The following is a 17,971-nucleotide window of genomic DNA, read 5'->3' as shown; positions in this document are numbered from 1 at the left end:
ATGAGGAATTTGTTATGAAACTGATTCACCTGAGCTGTGATTTCTCACAAGTATATCCCTAAGCTTAATTTTATATACATTCTAGAAAGTCTCAGCTAGAACAGATTTTCTTCAGGGAGTAAGGGGGAAATAAAATTGACACCAGAGAATGTTGAACAGCAGCTTCTGTGCTGTGGCTATAGTTTGGAATGACTAATCTGTCCCTATCAGGATAGAGTAATTCTCATCCTACTGAGGTATATATGTGAGCAAAGTCTCGAAATGAGGGACAGCAACTTGAATTCCATGTGAGTAATTTCCAATATTAAAGAGTAAAATAATACCAAGCTGGGAGGAGACAGGTAATACAGCTGTAACATTTAGGTCCCAGTTTTACAGTTGAGATTTTCTGCTATGTGGTTACAGTCCTTTACAGAACGTTACTTGTATAATACAGCTGAGGTGCCTGAAAGAGCACTAGAGGACAGGTACCACATCTAGGAAACAGTGGTCTCTAAAGTGTTGGAGGCCATCACTGGCCTGGTTAACAGCTGAAAACAGAAGTTAAAATAGAAGTGACTACATAGTAGCTCAGCAAGTGTGGAACCTCACAGGTGTATGATGACACATCTGTGTACTATTCTGGCCACTAAGCAGCCAGAACCCAGATGTACAAGAATCCCGCTTTCTGCAAGGATTTATTCAAGTCACTGTTCTGCCTACTCACAAAATTGAAGCACACCAAGCAAAGGACAATATACTATAACCAGCCATTTATTGTGATGCTGCTGTCCAGCACTGAGTAGTGTAGTAGGCAAGGTAATAGTTCTGTCTGCGTGGCAGCAATCAGTGAGGGGTTTTTCACACCATCTTATTAAACAGTCAGTTTAGGTTAGCAGTGCAGCCAGTGGGTAGGGTACCCACAAACCGGGCATTACAAGAGCTGGTTTTTATTCCCTGGTTGATTAAATGGAGCTGTCACTTAACTCCAGCTATATGATTGTACTTCAACAGAAGTAAGAAGGTCCAACAAGGCTTAAAAAACCCCAATTATTAGAGCAGCAGGAGTGTCCCATTAAGGATAAGAATACTCTTATTTAAAAAAAAAAAAAAAAAACAAAAACAAAAAAAAAAACAGGTTTGATTTGTTATGTTAGGTTCATGCTAAGGAAAAAAAATAAAAAGAAGTAAGGTTTAGGTAGCATGACCACAGCTGTGTCCTTCAACATACAGGCTGAGGTGGTTCTCCTATTCCACCAGCTAGATGGTAAACAGCCAGGCTTACTTCATGTGCCAGGGAATCTGCATTCTCCTATAGATTGTTTAAAAAAGAAAAAAAAAAGTTTACTATATTGTAAGCATTGTTCATTTTATCTGAACCTTAACATTGAGTGTAGGGCAGTTTTTTTTTGGACATGTATGTAGTGCTCATAGAAGGCTGTTCATTTGATGCTCATACGTCAGTTAATGTTATCAAGCAGCAGTATAATTATAGCAATACAAGCTTTCCAAAGATGTCACTTCTCATCTGAAAAAGCTACTTCTAGGGCAAGTTCAGTTTCTACAGCCACTTATTCCTTCGTTTCTTATAAAATAGTCAGTTATGATAGGGCTTTTTTTGTGATGACGTCCTTGTTGCCATGGAGGACCAGATCACAATCACTAATATTATTTCACATATGCCAGCAAGAACCATGAGATAGGAAGCAGTGAATCATTGCCAACCTGGGCTGGATTTGAGCCACTATGCGTTTGTCAAGATTAGGCAAAGGAGGAAAATTCTTAAATGCACTCTCTGATGTTTGAACACCTAATGTAGAAAGGCTTTAATGTCTTTAAAAGTCATGTTAGCTGGTCAGGGTAAAGCCTAGGCTTATCCCTGTCGACTCAATGAGGGGCTTGGAAATATTTGGAAAAAAAAAAACCCAAAACACACACACACTGCTAAAATTGCTTCATCTCCCTATCAGGTTAGAGCTCCTCACTTAAATTTCAGAATGTGATAAATAAAAAGTGTCTAATATATAGGCTCTCTGCCCAGCTCCCATCACCCTAATTCTAGTAGTGCTGTCTCAGAGGATTTAATTGCTTAAACAATATAACTGCTGTAATGTGCAAACTGTTTCAGCTCTGACCTGTGTGTCTGCTTCAGAATATACTCGCACTACATCTTCTGTTCCTGATGGGCGGACAAAAGCTCGTGATACTCTGTACTTCTTTACAAGTTCATCAATTTTTTCTTGTAGTCCTGGGGGTGTAACTGCACGTCTCTCAGCATCTGTCGTGTCAATGACTCGTCTGTCTGCAACCTACAGTGGTAGGACCAAACAACATATAAAGAGCTACCCTTCTAAAATTAGTTTCCTGTTGGGCCTCCAATTTGTCATTTAATCTGATTTGTTGCTTCAGTAAGTGAAGTTCTTCCTGGTCGTCTCTGTCATTTCTCCTAGCTGGATTTGAATTACCGTAAGAATATCAATATGGCATAGACAGCTTCGTATCTTCAGCATGCAGAGAGGAAGGCCAGTGACTAGATGAATGCAGGGAGGGTCTCCTGAGAGAGAGAAAGACAGACACTGACCACTGAACTCTGGCCAATGTTACAGTATCACTAACCTTAACTTTCAGCTGTCGGTTGGGAAGATCTGTGTAGATGGCATCCCACTGTTGCACTGTCAAACCCTTTAGAGCCAAGATTGCTTCAATCACCAGCATATCTGAGATGGCATCACCCACAGTCTATGAATAAGAAGAAAATAAAGGAGTCTTCAATGACAGTTAGAAAATCCAGGGTATTGTTAGATTTGTTCTAGCGAATTAAAACAAAAAAACACACCAAACCACACCACCAAAAGAGTAACTGAAAATGCAGAGAGATTACTGGGTGACTGTCATAACCTTGATTTTCCTTACCAGGAGCAGCGGCAGGAAGCAATGAACTAGAGAACAGAGTGTACTTCACTGGAATGTTGTTTTACTAAAAAGATGAATTCTAGTAGGAAGATGAACTCCAGTAACTGGAAGGTCAGATTCAGTGAGGGCATGTGGCTTGTTCCCTCCCTACATTTGCTCTGCCGTCATAACTCCACTTAAAGGTGACCTGCAAAGGATACTTTGGACTTGTGCCTTAAAAGGAACCACCTCAATAAAGTGGGATGCTCTCACTGCATGCCTATTTGCCTCCAGGCTAAGACCACCAAAAATAATACCAGTGTCCAGATAGATACAAGGGCCTATACATATCATCATCTCACTTCAGATCAACAACCTTCAGATGAAAGTTACCCTTCTGGTGTGATTCAACCAAAAGTAAGAAACTAGTAATGGGATGTGGGTCTGAGGTGTCATTCTCCAGTCTCCCAAGCCATCCAATCCCCTTCTTTTTCTCTAGCTACAAGCGCAGAAGACCAGATGGAAGTGTTTAGCCTTTGTATATGTGGAACTCTTGACATCTTTCAAAGTGAAACAATTATTCTTCAAACAGGTCTTCCTTTAGTACACCAAGTATGGAGAGAGGGGTTTTAAAAGAGAATAGCGGGTGCCCATAGCTGTCTATCTAGCCTGGTAGGATGTTAAAATAGGCCATTTCTTCCCTTTGCCTATTTTGTCATGGTGTACTGCCTTCCTCCACAAGATTTTCTACACACTCCTCCCATCCGGTCCCTCAACATGCCAACAGTGTTAGTCCCCCACATCAGAAACAAAGTATCTAATGTTTACATTTCAGCTCTTACTTGATTAATCAGATCAATGGTATTTTCAAGCATCTTTGCAGCTTCTCTTTTTTGATTCTCCTTTTCTTCTTTTGCCATGTGTCTTATTTTCTCTTCAGCAGCTTTACTAAATAATACCTAAAGAAAAAGATGAGATAATAGGATGTATGCCATCAGACATCTCTAAACAGTACATACAACAAATTTAATTTCTTATGCCAGCTAAACCCAATTTGTTGTCTCTGGGTTTCACTTCCATGAACCCCCATGTTTAGAATACTGAACAGTTAGTGGCAGGGGGAAGACACGAGAGAAGGACAGGTGATTAGGAAACACGGGGATAAGGGTAGGGGGGAAGAAGTCCTATTTGGATTTGGAAAGATGCTACTTATTTTCAAGCTAATTTGGTTGCTAAGTTTTATACATAGTGGCTTTAAAACTCAAATAACCCTATAATGCCTCTTGTGCAAGTACTTACTGTGCCATGCCCATTTGCCTCAAAATAAACTCCAATGTCAAATTCCTGGGCCTTGTGATGCAAATGCTTTACTCCTGTTTTGGTACAATGAACAGGCACCTACAACCCAGAGGCACAAGAAAAGCACAGACAAAGTGGAATGAAGTCAACATCCTGAGTGATCCTGTGTTCTTACTATCTAAACTGTTACCACTCTGCCCTCGTCCAGACTAACCCGCGGCATCGGCGGGTTAAAATCGATTGCTCGGGGGTCGATATATCGCGTCTAGTCTGGACGCGGTGTATCGATCCCCGAGCGCGCTTACATCGATTCCGGAACTCCATCAATCCGAACGGAGTTCCGGAATCGACACGGAGAGCCGCGGACATCGATGCAGCGCCGTCCAGACTGGTGAGTACCTCGATTTTAGAAATTCGACTTCAGCTACGTTATTCACGTAGCTGAAGTTGCGTATCTAAAATCGATTTTAATTCCTAGTCTGGACGTGGCCTTAGTTGCAAGATTAAGCATCAGGAAACTATTTACAAGCCTTTGTGTACTGAACACTCATAGTCCATCATCACTTTGACCACAAAAAGCAGTAACAGACGTTATCTACCAGTAATTCTCACTACAGACCTGTTGAGTAAGTAGCTCTCTCATTTATCCATCAATAAAGAGGATAAAGATTAAGGGGAGGTACCCAAAGAGACATGGTATTGCAGCGCCGGCCCCCGCACCTAGTGGAATTCTCGGGTCCCAAGGCTCCCCACACTACACATGGAGAGAGTCAGCAGCCTAAGGAAGGACGCCTCAGAAGCTAGGGAGCTGCTTGTGCGCAGGATTGAACTGAAGATTAAAGGGATGGAGCTCAAGTGCCTCAACCTACCTAGAATTCTCAGCCATGAGCCCTCTCCTGGAGTTAGCTTCCTAAGCCACATCAGCTGCTTAGGTAGTCAATGCCCAAGCGGCCAAAACCCAGGCCTTTTTCCAGGAGAGGGGGGCGCTTTATCTAGGAAGGCAACTGAAGGGCAGGTGCCTAGAAAACCTTTCTAAGAAGAAGCTTATCTAATATCAGGACCATAAATATCACTTCAACAAAATTTACTGTTTTAAGACGATCAGGCCTAATCTGTTTCCCCTCAGCCATCTCAGTGTATAATGGGCTCTGGCTCTGAAGCTCTAAAGGGTCAGAAAATTTAGATGATTTTGTTTAGCATTTTCAATCCAACTTTTAAGTTCCTCCCCCACCTTTAAAATATCATTTATCACCACAAATTTAAATCGTTAATGAAGTTTAAAGCAAAATAGGTTTATTCCAAATTAGGTCTGCCTGATGTCCATCGCTGCAGTACTTTATTGATGCTTTTTTAACAGTAAGAAGCAACTGTGGAGGAGATGGAGAGAGAAAGATTACTTGATACCTTCATGGTTTCCTCAAGATAACGTGTAGAGCTTCCATTAGCATATGCTGTTTGTACCACTGCCATCTTTAGAGTATGTCCTATCTGAGCAGAGGGAAAAGTAAATGGCTTAATGGCACACACATAAAGGAAAAGCTAAACCAAGATTTTAGTTCAAGATGAGAACAGAATATTTAGTGGGTGAACAACTTTTAACACATAGTAACTGCCCTCCCACCAGATTTCCAGAACTCTGACACATTTGGGAATGAGGAGGTAGTGGCTCGGCTCACAGGACACAGAACTTTCTGACATTAAAGTCATTATTGTGAACCTGGCAAAGGCCAGTTCCAGTCAAAAGTGGTTATTGGATACTGTGTCTGTGGCCCCAGGAGAAACAAGCTGACGTCCATCACAGAAATTGACACCAACTGGAATGTGCCGTGGCGGGGCAACCTCAGAGGCACCAAGGACCAAGTGAGCATGGAGATTGGAACTGCTCTTTTTACTCTCAGTGGAGTGGACAGTGGGATTTTATGCTCCAAGTTTGTCCATGCAGCACCTTTCACAATCAGTAAGAACACGAGAATACTTCATAAATGTATTCCAAGGTAACTCAAATGCAAATTGGGTTCACAGGAATTTTCCAAGGGTTGATTGAGTACGATTGAGTCCTCAAGCTTAACTCAGGTCAACATGTAGTTAAAAGGGTGACTAGGAGAAAGAGGGAGAAAGGCCTTGGCTACACTCACACTTTACAGCGCTGCAACTGGGGTGTGAAAAAACACCCCCCTGAGCGCTGCAAGATACAGCGCTGTAAAGCGTCAGTGTAATCAGGGCAGCAGCGCTGGGAGCCGCGCTACACCTGTAAGGGATGTGGTTTACATGCAGCGCTGGGAGAGCTCTCTCCCAGCGCTGCCGCTCTGACTACACTCACACTTCAAAGTGCTGCCCGGGCAGCGCTTTGAAATTCCAAATGTAGCCATACCCAAAGACATTTTAGCTTGTCAGCAGTAAAGTGAAATTTAAAAGTACAGTAACTTTTTTCTAGTCAAGGCATCATGGTGAAGGCTACGTTTTAGTCACAGGTGTTTTTAGTAAAAAAGTCATGGACAAGTCACAGGCAGTAAACAAAAATTCACAACTTGTGACCTGTCCATGACTTTTACTATATACCTCTAACTAAAAACGGGGGAGAGGGGAGAGGGCAGCCTGGGGGTGCAGAAGTGCTCAGGGGGTGGGTGGGAGACACCATGGGTGCTTGTGTGGGGGCGATGGGGGGGGAAAGAGAAGGGAGCTGGCTGGTTCCCTACCCAGCTCTGCGCCTCCCTGGAAACAGCGACATCCCTCAGCTCCTAGGCGGAGGCATAGCTGCACAGTTCTGTGCGCTGCCTCCGCAGCGCCCATTGGCCACAGTTCCCAGCGAATGGGAGCTGCCAGGGCGGTGCCTGCAGGTGGTGGCAACGTGCAGCGTCCCCTGGCTGTGCCTCCCCCAAGGAGCTGAGGGATGCCGCTGCTTCTGGGGAGCGCCCCCCACCCCAAGGTAAGCATCACCCGGAGCCAGCACCCCCTCCTATGCCACAACCTCTGGCCCAGAGTCCCCCACCCAAACTCCTGCTGGGACAGGATGATGCAGGGAAAGGTGGCCTGAGACTGCCCCAGCAGAAGTCACGGGAAAAGTCATGAAATCTGACCTCCGTGACAGACCTGCAGCCTTAATCATGGTCTGTCAGTGCTAAGTTTTCCAGTTTCAGCATGAATTTAAAGCCACCCCTGTTGTCCTCCCAAAGTTACGTCACTCCTTTTGCCACAGCAACAGGTGTATAAAACAGGTCTTCTTTTTTTTAAGATGTAATTTTGCATCAGCATGCGGCTTTAGAAAGAGCACCTGTGTGCGTACATATGCCCAGGGCAAGCCCCACCATCACTGGGTGAGATGTATGTTTTACAGTTTGGGGCAAAGCAAAAGCCTTTACTGTATAAGTGGAATTACCTTGATAAGAAGTTCTTTAATGAAAGTGCTAATTAAAGTTGCTATTTTATCTCCATCCACAAGATGAAAATGGCCAGCAGTATCGTTATAGTAATAAACAATTCTGTCTGCATCTCCATCAAACGAGCAGCATCTTTCGTTAGGTCTGATTTCTAGTCCTATACACATGGAAGTACAAACTATTAGATTATGGAATGCGAAGCAGAGCTTTAGTTCATATATATATATATATTTTTTTTTTTTCCCAAGAAAGATTAGTTGGATACATGCACACTCTAAATGTGAAAAACTTTTAGTAGTACGAGAGCAAGAAGTTGATTTTATTAAGTAAATCCCATCTTGAACTTTTCTAATCAGGGCAGCTGCATGGAATGGAAGTTGTAAAGAAAAGTGCATCTTCAGTTTGCAATGAAAAACTGAAAATTCAGTCTCTGTAGCCATTTATTATTATGCCACCTTAAAAAGGTCAGGTTACGAAGTCTATATGAAATATGGTCCCAGAGCCACCCCTAGTATATTCTGTTAAAAAAGTAACAAACAGCAGTTATGGCACCAAAAATAGAATCCAGCCCTCCCAAACACATGCCTAGCCACCACAGAGTACGAGCAGCTGCATTATCTAGTTATCCAAGTCAGAAACATCTAGTACTCCCACCGTAATCCACAGATGTGAGGTAATACCTGCAAAATGAGACAGATGGACCTCACCCCAGGGTGGAAGCAGAAATGTGTCAGCTTGGTGCATGCTGCACCATAACAAACCCTTCCCTCATAACACCTCCTTTACAAACTGACTGGAATGAAGACACGGCATCTAGCTGGTCTAGATCCATAAACCTCCATGTATCTTGCTTCAAATTCAATCCTCTTCTATTTGAGTAGAGCACTATTCATCAGCATTTCCCACAAAGTGATTATACATGGTGAATCCATTATGCTTTCTTGGCCTCTTGCCATGGTTTTCCAACTTTATATCTCATTGTCTATAGGCTGGATGGACATCAACCCTTCTGCACCCAAAGTTCTTTTCCTCTTCAAGACATTTTTCACCACCTGCTTTAGGTATGTTCTCATTTCTCCCTCATGTGTCCCCTTGTTAATGCTAGGATTAATGAGAGGAAGTTCAAAGCATATCAAGTGAGCCCACACCTCTAGGAAACCTTCTGCCCATTTTATCTACCAAACTGGTATTATATAGCAATGCTTTTTGGTGTAAGACTCTTCACTATTATAGGGCTTCTATAGCATCCATTACTAAGATATGTAGATGTTTTGCATCACTTGGAGATAAGTGGATCTGCTGGTCATACAAAAAATTGAGTAGGGTGTTTGTTTTGCTCTGTGTTTTTAGAGGGCCAAAACTGTTTAATACTCACTAAAAGAACTAGCCATGTGATACACTGCCAACAACTACCGCCTAGTAATATAGAGCTCAAACAAAGATTTACAAAGGAAACTAGTTATTTTTCCTCCTAGACTTTATAATCCTTCCCCTGTTAGCTCTCCGAACCCCTTTTAATGACCTCAGAGGGAAGTGGGAAGGAACACAAGGATTCTCTGGGAACTTTCATGCCAAAGAATAAGGTTTCTTGACATTGTATTGCTTGATTTTAGCGATCTCAAGAGCAGATCTTCTAAAGAGGGAGGATGGGAGTGCCAAGTCCCCTCACCCCATCCCAGAATCTCTTGCTCTGAAACATTCTGGGTCCTGCATGAGAAGAGAGCAGCACTCAACTATTATCCTCTCAGTTGCCCAGGAATTCCATCCAACTCCTCCCCCCTTTGTCACCCTTCTCTCAAGTAAGTTGACACCTGAATGAGGCAGTGCAATTGCAGCTGGCAAATAAATCAGCATGTCCCAGTGGCCTGGAAAAACCTTAGACCAAAGCTTGAATGTGAACAACTAAAGGCGTCGGAACGTACATCCAGTTAGCCACCTAAACAAAAGTGGCCTGAGTTTCAGAGGTGCTGTGCCTTCTGTGTCCTAATGATTTCAACAGGGAGTTGTAAACACTCAGCACTTCAGTGAAATCAGGTGACTAATTCTGGATTTACACTCCTAACTTAAGACACTCCAGTTTGAAAACCATGGCCTTAATTTCAGCCTATGGATGAAGAGGCACCTTACCCTACGAAGTGGCAATAGCTTTGCTTCCCCAGCTTGTGCTATACTCTGCATCTGAAATAGCAACCCACTCCCTGACAGTGGCTGTTATGGCAATCCCAGCAGTGGCTAATATAAAAGTCACACATGGGCAATGACTGGAGCCACCCTTAGGCAAGGCTAGTCCTCTGGATTCACCCCTTCTGCCCATGCCTCCTCCACTGCACCCCAAAGCTGGAGCCCTGAGATCACCTTCCTCTCCCCGCACGGCCAGAGCCACGAATTCCCCCTCAGCCGGAGGCCTGAGTGCCTCCCCCTCAGAACCCCAGGCTGGCTGGAACCCCGAGTCCTCCACCCCACCTGCCCGAAAGAGCTCTGACTTGCCTCCCCAGACCCCAAGCCACTGCAGGGAAAAAGCCTTTCACTCTCGATTGAAGCAGCTTTTGATATGCCCCATGCAGGTTCTGGAGCTGTTGAGGAGGCAGAATGTACTACTCAGCTGCCTGGGCTCATCAGTAATCTCTCTGGAGTCCAGGGAGATTACTGATGAACCCAGGAAGGTGAATCACATGTACTGCTGTCATAAACAGATAGCTAAAGGTTAATGTCTCTTTCACCTGAAGCACCTGACCAGAGGACCAATCAGGAAACCGGATTTTTTCAACTTTGGGTGGAGGGAATTTTGTGTCTAAGGTCTTTGTTTTCTGTCTGCCTGCTTTCTCTGAGCTTTGGAGAAGTAGTTTCTGCTTTCTAGTCTTCTGTTTCTAAGTGTAAGGACAAAGAGATCAGATAGTAAGTTCTATGGTTTCTTTTCTTTGGTATTTGCATGAATATAAGTGCTGGAGTGCTTTGATTTGTATTCTTTTTGAATAAGGCTGTTTATTCAATATTCTTTTAAGCAATCGACCCTGTATTTTGTCACTTTAATACAGAGAGACCATTTGTATGTATTTTTCTTTCTGTTTTATATAAAGCTTTCTTTTAAGACCTGTTGGAGTTTTTCTTTACTTCAGGGAAATTGAGTCTGTACTCACCAGGGAATTGGCGGGAGGAAGAAATCAGGGGGAGATCTGTGTGTGTTGGATTTGCTAGCCTGATTTTGCATTCCCTCTGGGTGAAGAGGAAAGTGCTTTTGTTTCCAGGACTGGGAACGGAGAGGGGGAGTCACTCTGTTTGGATTCACAGAGCTTGTGTCTGTGTATCTCTCCAGGAGCACCTGGAGGGGGGAAGGGAAAAAGGATTATTTCCCTTTGTTGTGAGACTCAAGGGATTTGGGTCTTGGGGTCCCCAGGGAAGGTTTTTCAGGGGGACCAGAGTGCCCCAAAACACTCTAATTTTTTGGGTGGTGGCAGCAAGTACCAGGTCCAAGCTGGTAACTAAGCTTGGAGGTTTTCATGCTAACCCCCATATTTTGGACGCTAAGGTCATGATAACTGCCTCCTCAGCCACCCCAGAACCTGCACAGGGCATAACAAAAAAACTTCCCCCAAAAACCCTGCAACCGGGTGTCCAGTGGTGACAGAGCCTCCCCTGGACTATTATACCTGCAGCCCATGAAGTCAGACCTACAGAGGTAGCTTCCTGCTGTTTCCCCAGTTGATAGTTTCAAACAAACTAAACCAACAGAAACTGAGTCAGCAAGCGAAATTTTACAAGAGGACTGAAGCAGCAGCCTGGAGTTCACCATGAGCTAGCAACTCAAGAGAAGGAGGATGGTTCTGCAGCTAAAAAACAGCATTGCCTTAGGAATACATTCCTCAAGTCTGGTCACTCTCTCAATTTTTAGAAGTTGTAACCCATAATTTTATTTTATGCACCTTGCATGAATTTGGGCTAAGACATCTCTTCACAGGCCTGAGTCAAATAGTGACAGGATAACATTTATCCCAACCGTTCCTTAAAATCCTTCAGAAATACTCTGTCTGCCATAGTTCTGGTACTCTCTAAGTTACATTCATTCACTTTAGATTGTCGGGATGTGTGTAAATTTACTCTGGTGGCCTTTAAGCTTAGAATAATCTGTTATCACTTTAATGCTGTAAATCACCAAGCAGTTCCACAAAGATCAGTCACCTCTTTCTGCTTAAGTCATGCATCACTATATTTCTGTGCTAAGGCCCGTGCTTTGAAAGCTATTGCTGAGAAGGCTGCTTAACAGAATTTGCATTCTAAAAGGGTTAAAAGATTTAGATTGCAGATTACCTACCCAGAGGAGGTTTCTGATGAACTTTCACAAAGTCTGCACCACATAAATGATTGAGTTTCTCTTTGGTTCCATCATTATATAAGTGAATTAACAGTTTCTTTGGAAGGTAACGTTCCATTTCTTTTAGTTTCAGGGCTCCTATACCGTTTGCACAATCTATCTTCAGACACATCTGGTCATCTCCAGAGCTGGAAGTCTTCACACAAGAGAAGAGAAGGAGAGGTGTTAAAGTGAACTATAATATTTTGGATAAAAACCCAATAGCTCTCACAATTCCCCACATCAGGGGACAAGCAGGTCTGAAGTGTTCTGAGCCATTTTTTAAACTTATACACAGAAGATATCCAGTTTTCACATTTACATGCATATAAGCAATGAGTTATTTAGTGAGAATGTAACAGCCCTCACTTGTTTTGTCAGCTCCCCAAAAGCTTTGGATAGTTTCTGGTAGTAACCTTCCACTGTTGCCTTCCCATAGTGCTCTTGAGTATTTTGACAGCAGACCATGTAATGCAGCTGTGGTGTTGTTACCAGACCATAATCTAATATAAAACAAGTCACAATATTAAAAGAACAGAAGAGTCATTCCTGTTTAGATTGCTGTTCGCAATGTTAGTCCCAAAATATTGAAGAGACAAGGTGGGTGAGGTAATCTCTTTTATTGGACTAAACTTCTATTGATGAAGAGCTCAAAAGCTCATCTCTTTCAGGTCTGGGGAAAGGTACTCAGGCCCGCTCTACATCAAAAAATTAGGACAGTTTAACTATGTCTGTCAAAAGGTATGAAAAATCCAGGTCCTGAGCAGCACAGTAAAGTGGCCCTAAGTTCCCGTGTAAACAGTGCTAGATGGAGAATCTTTCCCCTTGGCATAGGTAGTGTCCACACTGAATTGCTACTGAGTTCTGCTGTAGTGTTTTAAGTGCAGACAAGCCCTCAGGTTGTAACAGCTAAATACAAGGTGGAACAGATTGCTTAGTATAAAGTAGTTCCGTCTCTTAGAATATTTAACAAGGTGAAGTGAACTGTTAGCATCCCTGCAGTCATGGGACAAAAGCAGTGTGTGTGGGGGGCTGTTAGCGGGTTACATATTGTTGTGATAAAACTGTAATAAAGACACTAATGAAAGACCATAATTTTTAAGTGTCTGGCAAACTTATGAATTCCCAGGTTAGACTTTTCAAGGTGTCACACCACATTTAAATGATGAGCCTGGGAGCACCTTCAAAAGAGGAGCTCTGTGTAGCTCGAAAGCTTATCTTTCGCCATAAGAAGTTGGCCCAATAAAATATACTACCTCATCCACCTTGACTCCTATTTAGAGGCATACAATATTTACTACCATATGTATTACAGGAAATATTTTGCAAGAAACCCATCTGGGGAAAAAATAAAAACAAACAAAAAAAAGCCACTTTCTAGTAAACTTGTATAAAGTAGCAGCCTCTTAAGTTAAGATCATCCCAAAACACACATTCACTGGATGGAAATGGCATCTGAGCTACAACTTTGGGTCTATATTATATTTCACACTTACATAAAAACTTCAAATATAAAGCATAAGGTTAAATGTCAACATACCATGATATTGACCACCTAGTGCAGATACACCATCTATTACTGATTGTGAAAGTTTCTCACTGCTAGGTCTGAAAAAGAATAAATACAATCGCTACTTTTTAAGCAAACACTATGCAGAAATACAAACCTAGGCCTCACTCCTTTGGGGAGATCTGCACAGGTGGAGAAGTCCGCCAACATGGATCCCAATGCAGAATCAGATTCCCATGTAATACTAAGATAATTACATAAAGATTGAGAAGCTGATGTAGTAATGGTATCACAAACACTAAAAGGGCCAATCTAATGCTCACTGAAATCAAAAGAAGTCCTTCCATCCTCTTCAGTGGACATTAGATTAGGCCCAAGAAGCATATTCTGTGTGGAGAGTTAAACAAGTTACCATAACAGGTAGATTTAAAATGAAACATGTGAAGTGTGCTGTGCTGCCCTTACAGAGTCTTGCATTCTATGCACAGAAATTCCAGCAGAGATAACTGCCTGTAAATGCAACTTTTGGTAGTTCAATACAGTCAATATATAAATATATCTATATCATTTTACAATTACCTGGTGTCTCTACCAATAAAAACTGAGGCATATTGGTGCAGTTTCACTGCTTCTTTCTGGCAGATCTCAGTCAGTATGCTCTGTATTTCTTGCTCTTCTGCATTAGCTAGGCGTGTAGCATATTCTTCCCAGGCAGAGGTCAACATTTCACCCAGAGGATCAACCAATTTTACACCATTGTCTTCCTTAGAAGAAAATAAATGTACTAAGTCTAAAAGTCAGAAACCCAGCAGAGTCTCTTTAAAGACAGAAGATAAATATAGATCAAAGGTCGGCAACTTTTCAGAAGTGCTGTGCCGAGTCTTCATTTATTCACTCTAATTTAAGGTTTCACGTGCCATTAATACCTTCTAAAAATGTTAAAATGTATCTTTATAAGTCTACAATATATAACTAAACTATTGTTGTATGTAAAGAAAATAAGGTTTTTAAAATGTTTAAGAAACTTCATTTAAAATTAAATTAAAATGCAGAGCCGCCTGGAGTGGTGGCCAGGACCCAGGCAGTGTGAGTGCCACTGAAAATCAGCTCACGTGCCGCTTTCAGCACGCGTGCCATAGGTTGCCTACTCCTGATATAGATATATCATTATGGCTTCATTTAGGCCTAAAGTGTTCCTAATAAAAGCTACCAAACAAATACCCACATAGCTGAAATCAGTAATATCATCAAAATATTAAGTCACTATTTTTCAGGCAGTTCTGTAAAACTTCTGGTATCAAAGTGACAGGCTTAGTGATTCCATAGCCTGAAATATCCTAAAAGCAGCAAATAAATGAAGCAAATACTCCACTTATAACCATTGCTTCTTGAAAGTCAACTTAAAAAATATATATATTCAGAATTTGCTGAAAGGGTTTGCTCTCCCTCAGATGTACTACCAGCTTCTCATGCTCATAAGGTCCTGTATTGTAACAGTTTTCCTTCCAAAGTGTAGTTTTTTCTTCCCTCCAAGCAAGAGTGGGAGTATGAGTTTGTGTGGCAAAGCAGCTTCCAGCATGCAATCAGTGTTATTTGTGGTCAATGGGACTATTCACATGCTTAAATTAAGCACAAGTGTTCACATGATCTGGCTTCTAAATGCTTTCAGTCTCTGCCAGCTTAGAGACTGACTCTCCTTTGGCTGATATCTATTTTCCTTTTTTTTTTTAAAAAAAAAAAAAAATACAAATCAGAAACATTCTTACTTCAGGATTGTGAGATGCTGTAACCATGACTCCAATAGTAGATTTAGTCTGCCTGGACCTTAGTACTGCCAGCAAACCCATGCGATACATGACATGATCAAGATGTCCTGCCTTGGTACGAAATCCAGCAGTTCCATACTGAAGGCTAAGTCCAGCTGGCTTCAGGTGTAATGCTGAGTACTTTGCAACTGCCTCAAAATCCATTTCTATAAAAAGGAAACTGTAGAGATGTTATCAGTAAAGGCTAAAAACACCATAATAAACTTATATTACACTTTGTAAATCCACAGATATATTGAATTAACCAGATAAGAATAAGTCTCAGATGACAGACAGAAATAAGTAGCATTTACATGAAAAATGCTTTTAGCTTTTAAGGATGTTTATTTGTGTAGTAAAAATATATTTTAAACAGCAACTTAATCTTGAGGAAAACCACTCAAGAGTTTAAGTTAAGTCTACATATATTCACGTAATATAGGGTTTATTTTTTAATGTTTCGCTATTGTTAGAGTCAGGGTTATTAGATATGTGAATTGAAATTAATCCCATGTAGAGGGTCCACACAAAGACATTCACACCCCACAAGATAATGATGGGTTTGCAGAGGAAACACCAGCATTATAGCCTGGGAAGGAGCCCCCACATTACCTACATACCTTAAAGGGAGTCTGTGCCAGCTCCACAAGCCAGTGCACAGAGAGGAAGAGACTGGGTCAAGGGGGTGATCCTCAGTTGCACTGGTCCAGTGGCCCTAGTGCAAGTGGCAGGGAGAGAGAGTGTCTCCTATTCCAGACAACAGCAGGCAGAGGGTATTTGGCCGCAACACCAGACCAAACTCCCAGATTTCCTTCCCCAACATACTCCAACCACGTAAAGTCTATTACTTCCTTTTCTTCTTTTAATATCCAAGCAAAATTATTGTTTGTATTGTGGCGATTCTTTGGGGCTCCAACCATAGATCAGGGCTCCACTACATTAGGTGTTGTACAAACACAGAACCAAAAGCATCCCTAATCCAAATACCTTACCAAGCAGGGCTTTGGAGCAGAGCCCAGAGCTGGAACGCGGAGAAGCTCTGGAGCAGTAGGTTTTCGCCTGGAGCTGGAGCGGAGCCGGAGCCCAGCTCTGAAGCCCTGTTACCAAGTAAGGCTATGCCTACATTGTGCACCTTACAACAGCACGACCATGCCACTGCAGCCATGCCGCTGTAAGGTGTGTAGTGTACTCCCAGCAACAAAATAAAACCACCCCGAGAGGCAGTAGATTTTGTTGCCAGGAAAGCATCTCCCAGCGACTTAAGGGTTGTGCACACTGGCACTTTCCGTCATTCAGGGGTGTGTTTTTTTCACATCCAAGTGACGAAAGTTTTGACGACAGAAGTGTAGCGTAGATATGGCCTGAGAATAAGGCAAGAAACAACATGCGGGTTCAACTGACAGACAAGCAGAATACAAAGTAACAATGGAACAGTAATGTTAAGCATGACAAGGATAACAGCACAGAAGCTGCCTCCATTGTTGACTTTTCCGTACACATCATAGCAGAGGAGAATTTTAAGAAGGGATTGGAAATCAGGGAGGTGGCCTTGCACATGTTTAAGGGAGACAGCAAGAAGGTGCTCCTTGGAAAATTTAACTACTGGGTGATGCATTAAGGCTTTCACAGGGTCATGCTTTCTACATTTTACCCAAAACCATGAGGAGCAGAAAGTTTATTTTTCTTCTGAAAAAACTTAAGTCAAAATTCTCCTGTATCCCTTGACTCCAGGAGCTGGAGCTTTAGGAAAAATGCCCAATGTTGCAAGACTCACAATGAAATGAGGGAACTGGCACATGGAAGACAAAGGAGACCACTGCTCAATATAGGGTTACCATATGTCCAGGTTTTCCTGGACATAACCTCTTTTTTGGTTCTCTGTTCAAGTGGATTTTTGAAATGCGAACAAACAGCCTTCATTTTTCCTTGCTCGTCCTTTTTCCTTGCCTTTAGAGTGGGACCACCGGAGAATGGCAGTTGCTGGCCAGGTGTCCAGCTCTGAAGGCAGTGCTGTGGCCAGCAGCAGCACACAAGTAAGGGTATTGCCATATGAACTGTACCCCCTTCCTCTCGTCCCCCTGGCAGCACAGGCACCAATTCCACTGTGATCAGCACCTTCTGCAGCCGGCGTGGAGGTGCTGGGGGTGGGAAGAGAGAATGGGGGCAGGGTACACAGGGGGCAGGAAGGGGCGGAGTCCTTGGGGAACGGGGCGGAGCACTCCCTGGACAGAAGGAAGTCGGCACCTGTATGACTGGCACTGTCCTCTGTTTGGGAACTCGAAATATAGTAACCCGACCTCATTAGTGCAGGAGAGACCTTGTTCCTCCCTACTTCCCCCCCAGTGGGCTGACACCAAGCAGGAGAGTTTTAACGGCAGAAGGTAAAACTTTCCCGAACAGTTACCAGAGTGAGGGGAGCACAGAGCGGCCCGTCTGGAGCTCCGCAGAGCTGGCAGCAGCTAGTCGCCCCCGGAGCACACACCCAGCACAGACCAGCCCTACTCCCAGGGCGAGGTGCCCATCCCTGCCACGTGACCCTGCCCAGCCCCGCCGCCCTCACCAAAGCGCGCCCAGGACGGAGACCCTGCCGAGCAAACCACGTCCCCGGGCCCCTAGACCGCAGCGACAGCGCCGAGCACCGGAGACAGCGCAGACCCGCCTACCTGCAGCACCCCCAGCAGCTGCCGACGTGGCTCTCAGCGGCCAGATGGTCTAACACGCCCCTTCCTGGCCTCACGCGTAGCCACACCCCCTGACACCG

General features: G+C 43.3%; 1 protein-coding gene across 3 annotated transcripts; it reads right to left on the bottom strand.

Moving 5' to 3' along the window:
- Positions 1 to 1,135: 1,135 nt before the first annotated feature.
- On the bottom strand, positions 1,136 to 17,938 carry PGM3 (phosphoglucomutase 3). Of its 3 annotated transcripts, none has more exons than XM_050950152.1 (13): positions 17,874 to 17,938; positions 15,172 to 15,391; positions 13,985 to 14,169; positions 13,436 to 13,503; positions 12,265 to 12,398; positions 11,857 to 12,052; positions 7,547 to 7,704; positions 5,575 to 5,658; positions 4,171 to 4,269; positions 3,714 to 3,830; positions 2,596 to 2,718; positions 2,115 to 2,288; positions 1,136 to 1,291 (listed from the first exon to the last, which is right to left on the bottom strand). In XM_050950152.1, the coding sequence occupies exons 2-13, from the start codon at positions 15,373 to 15,375 to the stop codon at positions 1,202 to 1,204; spliced, it is 1,632 nt and encodes a 543-aa protein (XP_050806109.1). In that variant the 5' UTR covers positions 15,376 to 15,391; positions 17,874 to 17,938; the 3' UTR covers positions 1,136 to 1,201. The 3 variants fall into 3 exon arrangements, with proteins under 3 accessions (XP_050806109.1, XP_050806107.1, XP_050806108.1); XM_050950150.1 differs by having other exon boundaries at positions 15,172 to 15,377; positions 17,874 to 17,907; XM_050950151.1 differs by lacking the exon at positions 17,874 to 17,938 and adding an exon at positions 15,831 to 16,771.
- Between the last annotated feature and the right edge of the window lie 33 nt (positions 17,939 to 17,971).

This window comes from Gopherus flavomarginatus, chromosome 4, assembly GCF_025201925.1.
Source record: "Gopherus flavomarginatus isolate rGopFla2 chromosome 4, rGopFla2.mat.asm, whole genome shotgun sequence".
In the NCBI taxonomy this organism is placed as follows: domain Eukaryota; kingdom Metazoa; phylum Chordata; order Testudines; family Testudinidae; genus Gopherus; species Gopherus flavomarginatus.
This window is presented reverse-complemented; position numbering and strand designations above follow the sequence as displayed.